This window comes from Cucurbita pepo, chromosome 9 (assembly GCF_057944985.1).
Source record: "Cucurbita pepo subsp. pepo isolate OVF chromosome 9, ASM5794498v1, whole genome shotgun sequence".
In the NCBI taxonomy this organism is placed as follows: Eukaryota; Viridiplantae; Streptophyta; class Magnoliopsida; order Cucurbitales; family Cucurbitaceae; genus Cucurbita; species Cucurbita pepo.
Genome location: NC_141806.1, coordinates 12,072,003 through 12,082,456, shown reverse-complemented (window position 1 = coordinate 12,082,456; position 10,454 = coordinate 12,072,003). Strand labels below are relative to the sequence as shown.

At 36.1% G+C, this 10,454-nt stretch overlaps 2 protein-coding genes across 2 annotated transcripts; one reads left to right on the top strand and one right to left on the bottom strand.

The window, feature by feature from the left end:
• Positions 1–449: 449 nt before the first annotated feature.
• On the top strand, positions 450–5,322 carry LOC111801428 (serine/threonine-protein kinase 12). The gene is made up of 11 exons (XM_023685424.2): positions 450–1,009; positions 2,140–2,214; positions 2,317–2,412; positions 2,489–2,574; positions 2,909–3,029; positions 3,139–3,218; positions 3,311–3,373; positions 3,467–3,573; positions 3,637–3,722; positions 3,812–3,933; positions 4,837–5,322. Exons 1-11 carry the CDS (start codon positions 674–676, stop codon positions 5,048–5,050), a joined length of 1,386 nt encoding a protein of 461 aa, XP_023541192.1. The 5' UTR covers positions 450–673; the 3' UTR covers positions 5,051–5,322.
• A 3,333-nt stretch (positions 5,323–8,655) lies between these two features.
• On the bottom strand, positions 8,656–9,645 carry LOC111801426 (uncharacterized). Its single transcript, XM_023685422.2, has 2 exons — positions 9,042–9,645; positions 8,656–8,939 (listed from the first exon to the last, which is right to left on the bottom strand). The coding sequence occupies exons 1-2, from the start codon at positions 9,504–9,506 to the stop codon at positions 8,796–8,798; spliced, it is 609 nt and encodes a 202-aa protein (XP_023541190.2). The 5' UTR covers positions 9,507–9,645; the 3' UTR covers positions 8,656–8,795.
• Between the last annotated feature and the right edge of the window lie 809 nt (positions 9,646–10,454).

Genomic DNA, 10,454 nt, shown 5'->3' with positions numbered 1-10,454 from the left:
ATGTTGGAATGTTTCGGTCATGTAATATTATATTTATTTTCTTAAGAAGCCACGTCAGCCGGGGGCCCACGTCATGACAAGCTTGTTTGTATCGGGTACCGACTATCATACGACGTCGTATTCACATAGCATTGGTAATCTCGTTTTCATCAAGATACAAAGCAATATCAAATTCAAGCCGTCAATAATATTCAACGGAAGAAAAGTCCACCAAACCAACGGTTAGGATTTCATTTGTATTCTGAGTATGTCACAGGCGATAAGTACCCATCTGCGAATAAGCACGAGTTCGTCGTCATCCACGCGCTATAGAGGAGAAACAGATTCCGTCAAGTAGAGACGGGGAAGTTAACGGGAAGTGCATTTTAGAAAATTCAGAAGGGTAATTGCTAACGTGCACTTTACCGACGGAAAACAGGGTCTTCCACGCGCTATAAATTGAAAACTTCACAGTCTGAAATGTTTCTGAAATTTGAAAGTTGAAACGAAACGAGTTCTCCATTTTTGCTTGCGCGGCGATTTGGATCGTGAAATTTCGAGTTCATTCGAGTCGGAAACCTAGCGGCGAAATCGTAATTGTTCAATTCATTTACTAATTTTGTGGAATCTTCGCCGGAGATTCATCGGAGGCTGGTTGTGTTAGGGTTTTAGAAACGAAGTTCTGTGTGTTGTAATGGAGACGAATACGAGTAACAACGGAGTGAGGTTTCTGCTAGGGAAGCAGTCGTCGATGGCGCCGGAGCGGCAGACGGAGGAGACAGCGGAGGCGGCGGAGGCGACGGAGGACGGGGAGGAGATCCATCCGGGAGTGAGATTGATGTATTCGGCAAATGAAGGCGATTTGGAAGCGATTAAGGAGCTTATAGATTCTGGAGTTGATGTTAATTTTCACGATGCTGATAATCGGACGGCGCTTCATATTGCTGCTTGTCAAGGTTGCACGGAGATCGTCGATTTGTTGCTCCGGCGAGGAGCGGAGATTGACCCCAAAGACTGCTGGGGTAGTACGGTAATTTGCTTGCTCCTATCTGCATTTTTTTTTTTTTTTTTTTTTTTTGCTTGCGTTTACTTTCTTTTTTAATTTAGTTTATTTAAAAAATTATTTTAATTTTTGGTCGGTGTAGGAATATGTTTTATTAAATTAAAATATTAGCTTCTGGAGGAAAAAAAATGGATGGTTTGGATTGGATTGAAAGCAGTTGCTTCTGATATGAATGATACCTAGCCGTAGAAGGTCAACCGTCAACCAAATTTATTTTTTTAAAAAAATATTATAATAGTTTTTTTTTTTTTTTTTCTAAATTAATAAAAATACCCTTAACCTTTATATCTTATCTAAAAAAAAATATCCATAAATTTTTAAAAATTTTAAATATTCATGAACTAAAAAAAATCTAAAATACCTTTTCACTTTAAATATAAAAATAGCTAATAATTTATTTAAAAAATACTTTCAAAATATCTCAAAAATACCCTTTTTAAATTTTAAAAACTTCAAAAATATCTTTAATTTTTTTAAAAAAATTTCAAAAATACAATTTTGAAAAGTAAATTTAAAAGTTTTGAGATAATGCATGAGGTGTCGATTTTTGTTCATATATTGACAATTAGAATTTTTTAATTTTTTTTATTTTAAAATTTCATCAACTTTTTTTAAACAAAATATTTAAATTCTTAGCTGAATTATGAAAACAAAAATAAGTTTTTATTTATTTAATTTGTTATTCAGAATTTGGCTTGCTTTAAAATAGATGTAAAATGTAAATTTCAAATTAAGGAAATAGGTAAATAGAAGTAATATTTAATCTTTTTTAAAAGACAAAAAAATTAATAATAATTATCAAACAAGACTTTAGTTTTTTATTTTTTATTTTCTAAAATAAACAAATAAATATATTACTTTTACCTCTTAGTTTTCTTTGTTTTATTATCTATTTGATTTTAAAAAACACGCTAATTTTTTAAAGAAAAAAAATTAATTTTCTTTTTTTAAATTTATCTAAGAATTCATATGATTTCTTAAAAAAGATAGAGAATAGTTGAGTAAATTAGCGTAATTTTGAGTGATTTAAGAATCATTTGAATGGTAAAATTACAATTTTTTCACCATTTTGTGATAATCTAAGTTTGGAATAACAGCCTCTCGCAGATGCTATATTCTACAAAAACCACGAAGTTATCAAATTGTTGGAAAAAAGCGGCGCAAAACATCTGGTACTTCCAATGTTCTTGGACTCTTCATTTTTTTTTCCCCCAAATTCCAGATTATGTTCATTCATCATGCCTTTCTTTTGTTGATAATGCTGCAAATTTCAGAAAGCTCCCATGCTCGTCAAGCATGCTCGTGAAGTCCCTGAATATGAAATTGATCCTAAAGAATTTGACTTCACAAACAGTGTCAACTTAACCAAGGTTGGTTCAACACTTTTTCTTCTTTCTGCTCTTCTTATTTTCTTATTACACTTCTTAATCTACAAACCCCTTCCAGGGAACCTTCCATTTAGCATCGTGGCGCGGAATCCGAGTTGCGGTCAAAGAGCTTCCCGAGGATGTGATTTCTGATGAGGACAAAGTGTAAGTGTCTTAAATTCTGAACGAACTAGAGCTTAGTTCTTAGTTCTGTTAAAATATCATCACTAGCACAATACGGTCAAGTTTAATAATTGTACGAGCTCATTATATATTCATTTTAGAAAAATGATTTAGGTATTTAAGCAAAAGAACTAAATATTTTAGGAATAGATTGTCTAGTCTCTGCTAAGTAGGTTTTCAACCCAAAAGAAATTCGAAGCAGTTTAGTAGTTTCTACGCTCTGTTTTTTATTGGTTTTAATAAAGAGTGCGAGTGTTTCCCACAAAGAGTTGTGTTCAACAAGTTCAACCATAACTTTTCTCCCATGGCAACTCAGGAACGCTTTCAGAGACGAGCTTGCATTGCTTCAGAAGATTCGGCATCCGAACGTCGTTCAATTTCTCGGTGCTGTCACTCAAAGTAGTCCCATGATGATTGTTACCGAATATTTGCCTAAGGTTCTTCGCTTCTCGTTTTGAATATCTATCCAATTCATTTTTGAAAACGAGAAACTTCATATGAATTCAATTCCCATTTCCTTACATTTTATTGTAATTTGAGCTGCAGGGAGATCTTTGCCAATTTTTACAGAAAAAAGGAGCTTTAAAACCAATTGTAGCTGTGAAATTTGCTCTTGATATTGCAAGGTTTTCACCCCATATAATTGTTCATCTGTTCTTGTTATGTTTCATTTCTGTGGGAAATGATCTGTTTGTTTCTTTACTGAAAATCTGTTCAGGGGAATGAACTATTTGCATGAAAACAAACCCGCACCAATCATCCACCGTGATCTCGAGCCATCGTAAGAGCTGATTCCGCTCTAATCAACTCCTCTAATTCCTTGAAACTTCCTAAATTTGGCTTGGCTTCTCTGTTTTTTGTTGTGTGATTGTAGAAATATATTGCGAGATGACACTGGAAGCCTAAAAGTTGCAGACTTTGGAGTTAGCAAGCTGCTCACAGTCAAGGAGGATAAGCCACTGACTTGTCAAGACACTTCATGTGAGATTTCCCAGCTCTCTTTCTTTTACCATAGCAAATGCTGAAATGGTTCTTGTTTGACAGGCCGATATGTTGCTCCAGAGGTTTTCAAGAACAATGGATATGATACTAAAGTGGATGTCTTCTCCTTTGCTTTAATACTACAAGAGGTTTGGACTCTTTAAATTGATATCAACTTGTGGATGTCTTGACTTGAGTTTGATATTAATGAATGAGATGCTGCGCTATTATGATGTAGATGATCGAAGGCCAACCGCCATTTTCAAACAAGAAAGAAAATGCTATTCTTAAAGAGTATGCAGGCGGTGTACGACCAGCTTTCAAAGCTCCAGCTAAATGCTACGCGCATGGAATCAAAGAGTAAGCCACAGTGTTCTTAAGCGTTGTGACACGTAGTATGGATAATGTCTAACAACCCAAGCTCACCGCTAATAGATATTGTCCTCTCTAGGCTTTCCCTTTTAGGCTTTCCCTCAAGATTTTTACAACGCGTCTACTAGGGAGAGGTTTCCACACCTTTATAAAGAATGTTTCGTTCTCCTTCCCAACCGATGTGAGATTTTACTATCCATCCCCCTTCAAGGCCTAGCGTCCTCGTTAGCACTCGTTCCCTTCTCCAATCAATGTGGGACCCCCCAATCCACCCCTCTTTGGGGCTCAGCGTCCTTGATGGCACACCGTCTCATGTCCACCCCCTTCGGGGCCAGTGTCCTTGTTGGCACACTGTCTCATGTCCACCCCCTTTAGGGCCAGTGTCTTTGTTGGCACACCGCCTCGTGTCCACCCCTTTTTAGGGCGCAGTGTCCTTGCTGGCACACTGCTTCGTGTCCACCCCCTTCAGGGCCAGTGTCCTTGGCACACCACCTCGTGTCCACCCTCCTTCAGGGCCCGGTGTCCTTGCTGGCACATTGCTTCGTGTCCACCCCCTTTGGGGCTCAACCTTCTCGCTGGCACATCGCCCGGTGTCTGACTCTAGTACCATTTGTAACTACCCTAGATTTCTACAGACTTAAAGTCACTACTGTCATCATAGCATACTCTCTTATGCAGAAATAAACATTTAAAACTCCATCATAAGACACTATCTCGGACTTGCATATTTGAAAACAGCTTTAAAGCAATATAACGAAAACTATGCATGTGTTATTGTCTTTACTTGCAATGTTGTCGTCAATTGTACAAAAGTATCTATTGAAGAAAACTTTCCCTTCTCATCTCGTCTCGTCTCGCTTCGATCTTATGTTAAATGACATTTGCATTCAGGTTGATTGAAGATTGCTGGCATGAGAAGCCATCAAAGAGACCAAATTTTAGGCTTATAATCTCAAGGCTTGAAACCATTCATCACAGTCTTAGCCACAGAAGGCGTTGGAAGCTTCCAACGCTGAGATGCTTTCAGAACGCAGAGGAGAAGATAAGAAGAGGCCATCTCTCAAGCAGCCGGAGCCTCTCATCGAGATCTGCAAGCAGCATATGAACCACCTCCAATGTTCTTCCCCCGTCTTGGATTTGTAGGTAAATTTCCCTTGTTTTGTTCAGTTTAGTGCCAGATTTGTTTGCAACCCAAAATAACCTATTGCTTGTTGTGCAATAATCCCTTTTAGTCATTCAATTCTCTCAACCTCCTAAGTTTCTGGGTCGAGAATTCATATTGTACATTGGTTGATACGTACTTTTCAATACAATTTGTGTTTATAACGGTTAAGAATGAGAAACAGAAGTGGAATCGAAAGTACAATTTTCATTAAAGCTGAGAACATTTAAATAGGTTACAGGCTACCAACTAGCTCCTAAAAATAATCGAAAGTACGATCTTCTTTCATAACGTTTAAATAGGATACAAGATCTTGGTCCACACCGTTTAACTAGGACACAAGATCTTGGTCCACAACGATTAACTAGGACACAAGATCTTGGTCCACAACGATTAACTAGGACACAAGATCTTGGTCCACAACGACTAACTAGGACACAAGATCTGGGTCCACAACGATTAACTAGGACACAAGATCTTGGTCCACAACGATTAACTAGGACACAAGATCTTGGTCCACAACGATTAACTAGGACACAAGATCTCAACTAACTCCTAAAAACAAGCAGAAATTTTACTACTAACTCTTGAAAATAAGATAAAATATTAAGGAATTCCAGTTATTTAAAATATATTTCACAGACTATTTAAAATATATTTCAAACTAATTACATTTATACAACAAAATATATTCTACAAATATCTTAAATCAAATTTCATAATATTCTCTTGAGTGTATATCAATCACACCTAACTTGTATTTCAAAAAATTAAATTACTGTAGCTTTAGTGAAAATGATGTAATTTTGATTTATGTTGTATAAGAAAAACTCGAGTATATAGAGTAAAATCATCAACAATATAGAGAAAAAAATGCAAATCAAAATGGGTTGAAATTTTATTTTATGAGGCCCCTAAACATTAACAGATAAAAGGCACAATGTGTTGTTTATTTTTGCTAACAAGCAAATACTACCGTTATGAGAAAAAGTTGCATTATTAAGATGCAATTGATCAGCTATAAATTTAAAACGAGAAAATAAAGGATGACCTAGGCATAAATGCCACAAATCAGATGACTGAGATACTTGATGAGCTGAAGATTTGATTGGAGATGAAGAAATATAATAGACCTCCGAATTGTTTACCTGAATCAATCATCTCTTTCTGTAGCCAAGACCTGCATAACATAAGAATCGGGATAGAATATGACACAACATTTTAAGTCATTGGTAAGTTTGCGACATCATGTTTAAATTGAATGAACACACATAAAACATTGTTTAATTTAAGGGTTAAAGGAAACATTGTCAGAATAATGCAAATACTGGAAAGAAACATGCAGTATTAATGTAACGGTCATAATTACCAGAAGAACGATGATTGAATGCATATAAGGCTTGTGCTATTTGTTGTAATTGCTCAGCAGAAAAAATTGGAATGGAATTAGGTGATCGTTCTTCTGTATTCAGAAGAGAAGCATTAGCCATATTTGCAGATAATCGATATCCACGATTGTTGTATTGGTTGACTTGTACTGTCTTTCCAAAATTATTTTTCTGTCGACATCGATCCTCTGTATGTCCCCTTTTATCACAAAATTTACAGTAAAACTTAAGGATTCGACACTCATCAATTGTATGGCCAGTTCTATTGCAGTGTTCACATGATTTGTCCTTGGTGAATTTTGAATAGGTTGTCTTCTCAGTAGGTTCAAAAGTTACCTGACGTTGCATATCTTCTTGTACAAGTAATGAGTAGGCTTGTCTCACGTTAGGTAATGGAGTCATCATCAATATATTAGATCTCACCGTTTTATAAGACTCATTGAGCCCCATGAGTAGTTGCATCAACTTGTCTTCTTCCCGTTGATCAACATGTATTTCGCGTTGATTACAGGTAAACGGTGTGCGGTGCGCTTCCAATTCATCCCAGAGTGTTGTGAGCTTGGTGAAATATGCTAACAGTGTCATGTTTCCCTGTGACATCATTGCTATCGACTTTTGTATTTGAAAAATTGCTAGAGCATTCATCTCAGAGTGCTCTGATATCGTGTTACAAATGAGAAATATGGGTGGGATCGAAAGTACGATCTTCACTAATGTTAACAACGTTTAAATAGGATAAAAGCTACCCACTAACTCAGAAAATATATTACTAACCAATCAACTAAAAATGAGATAAAATATACTATCAGAGAAAAAAATCTTAACAAACTGTATAAAATATATTTCACAATTAACTTATACAACAAAATATATTCCACAAATATTTTTATATCTTAAATCAAATTTTATAATAATAATTTAACCAAAGAAACCTTAGAAACTTGATCGGAAAGTTTTCTATTTATGTGGCTATTTGTTCCGAGGCAAACTTACGATGTAGTTAAGGGGAAGATTGTGGATATATAAATAAAGAGCATTATCTCCGTTAGTATGAGATTTTGGAAAGCTTGTGGACATTTTAGTTCTTAAAATTTAAACCTAGTTGTCGTTCAGTCCTTTATGAGTTTTAGAAGACCATTTAGAATGTGATGTCCTACATTAGTTGGGAGGAGAACAAAACACCAAGGGTGTGGAAACCTTCCCCTAGCATGCGCGTTTTAAAGCCTCGAGGGAAAGCCCTAAAGAGAAAACCCAAAGAGGACAATATCTACCACCTCGAGGGAAAGCCCTAAAGAGAAAACGCAAAGAGGACAATATCTACCACCTCGAGGGAAAGCCCTAAAGAGAAAACCCAAAGAGGACAATATCTACCAGCAGTGGATATGGGCCGTTACAAATGGTATTAGAGCCAGACACCGGATGATGTGGGGTAGACATGAGGCGGTGTGCCAGTAAGGACGTTGGGCCCCAAAGGGGGTGGATTTAGTGGTGGTCCCACATCGATTGGAGAAAGGAAATGACGCTGGCCCCGAAGGGGGGTGGAATGTGATGTCCCACATTGGTTTGGGATACCATTTATAAGGGTGTGGAAACCTTCCCCATAGCAGATACGTTTTTAGCCTTAAGGAAAAACTTTTAAAAATTTAGGAGTAATACTCAAATTAAAATTATATCATGTGTTGCGATGATGTGTACTTAAATAACGTTGGAGAATAGTGTTAAACATCGTTGTGGAGATTGAAAAGTTTTAATTTATGCTCGGTATATCAAATATATCTATCCTTAGTCCACATCTCCAAAGTTTTAATTTAAGGTCTCTATATCGATTGTCCTTGAGCAGGACAAATTATCAATATTTTTCCTCTCAATAAATCGATCTTCCGGACAAATCATCAATATTTTTCCTCTCAACAAATCGATTTTGTGTTCTTAAATATCAAATTTTCATTTTTTTTTTTTTTTTTTTTTTTTTTTTTTTTTTTTTTTTTTTTTTTTTGGCGAAAGCCAAATCCAGCTTCAAAATTTCAAAGGTTGATTTAACACATTCACGATCAAGATATTCAGCCAAATCCAACTTTAAAATTTCAAATGTTGATTTAACACATTCACTATATGATGATATTCACTTAGGGACAAATTATCAATCATGGAAATCATCTATGCATGAACCAAAAAGCAGCTCTTCAAGTTCTCAAATACATTAAAGGCTACTATTTCTAGATATCAAAGGCGTTCTATATCCATCTTCTCCGAAAGTTCAATAATTTTGTAAGTCTAAAAGCCAAATCAATGTGTCTAGATCATCTTTGAAAATTCAAAGCCAAATCCTTCAAAATCTGAATCATTCCTCTCAAATCGCCACTTCCCAGCTCCAAACAATCCTTCAGCAATCCACCATCCATCACCTCCGCTCGAATTGTCTCCACCACATCCCTCCAAGCCCCCTGCCCATCCCCAAAACAAACACAGATTGCACCATTTTTCATTCAGGCATTTTAACAAACACCTTACGAGCAAACAAAAAACGACCCATTCAATTCACGTACCGATTTCCAAAACACTTTGAGAAGCCTCTGCAAGATCGAATTGCATAATCTGAAGAGAGATTGGTAATTCCGCGACACCCACCTTGCCCTCGCCGTGTCCGATTCCAACCCGGTTAACTCAGCCAACGCCCTAAGCAATTCGTTCATGTCGGGAATGGCGTCGTAGAGTTCCGAAAAGGCGAGATCTCTCCATGCGTAGTTCTTGGCGTAGTCCCAAGCTAGCGACCACATTGACGCTAAGAAACCGAATCCTCCGAAGCCTCGTTCGAGCTTCTTAGCGATGACCCTGGCCCGTTGCGAGCCGGAGAAGTCGCCGCGAGAGGCACGGAGATCGGCGACGCGAGACATAAGGGAATGCGCGCGCGAAAATAGGGATTTGAATTGGGAGAAAGAGAGGGAGAGGACGGGCAGTGATGAGGCGGTGAGAAGGAGGAGGAAGAACAGAGTCACCAGACGAGACGCCATTTTCACCGCCGGCTGAGTGATCGGTCGACAAATGCGACGGTGACGAGAAGACCTTTAGTAAAAGGCTGGGTTTTATCCGGCGGGCCGTTGGGTTAATGAATAATGGGCTTTTGTGGGCCGGAGGAATAACTTTTCTTTTTCTTTTTTTTTTCTTTTTTTAAATATTTCTACTTTTTCTTTCATATTTTATCACATTTATTTTTAAAATAATTATTCTTTATTCACTTTTTTTAATTTTCAAACTTCTAAATTATTCCAAGATTTTATTCACTTTCTTTTTCTTTTTTTTTTCATTTTAAACTCGTACAATTCTATAGAATATATTCGGAAATTCTAAAAAAGATTTTATATATATATATATATATATATATATATAATTAGATTTTCTTTTTTTTTTTGTGATTTTTCATATTCCAAAAAATTTTAATATAACACTTATTTTTATATAATTTATATGTTTTATTCCTTTTATTTTTTTTCTATTTTTTTTAATTTTTCCTTTTATAAAATGTTTGATTGAAATATTGGAAAATTAAAAATTTTGTTCAGTTGACATTTTCTTAGTCAGGTCAATCAGACCAACTCAAGAATAGGGTTACAACTCAACTCTACTTTAAAAAAAAAAGAATATTTATTTTTTTTAATTGAGATTAGTGATGGGTTGTTATTGTAGACGAACACGACTATCTGGTATGATATTGTCCCATTTGAGCATGAGCTATCATGCCTTTGTTTTGGGCTTCCCCAAGAGGCCTCAAACCAATGAAGTTAGTATTCTTCACTTATAAACGCATGATCATTCCCCTAAATTAGTCGAGGACTTTCATCATCCAACCGTTATAAATATTTTATATTCGACTCTAAGAGATATTTTAATTTTTTTTTTCTGACCAATTTTAAATTTTGAAAGTATTTTTTCAAGCATTTTCAAAATAAAAATACTAGGCG

Bases quoted from the DNA above. Each gene is read 5' to 3' on its own strand.
- LOC111801428 (XM_023685424.2), top strand. From the start codon at position 674: ATGGAGACGAATACGAGTAACAACGGAGTGAGGTTTCTGCTAGGGAAG. The intron at 1,010-2,139 runs GTAATTTGCTTG...TTGGAATAACAG, and splicing joins AAGACTGCTGGGGTAGTACG to CCTCTCGCAGATGCTATATT. The intron at 3,219-3,310 runs GTTTTCACCCCA...AAATCTGTTCAG, and splicing joins TTTGCTCTTGATATTGCAAG to GGGAATGAACTATTTGCATG.
- LOC111801426 (XM_023685422.2), bottom strand. From the start codon at position 9,506: ATGGCGTCTCGTCTGGTGACTCTGTTCTTCCTCCTCCTTCTCACCGCC. The intron at 8,940-9,041 runs GTACGTGAATTG...GGGGATGGGCAG, and splicing joins TCAAAGTGTTTTGGAAATCG to GGGGCTTGGAGGGATGTGGT.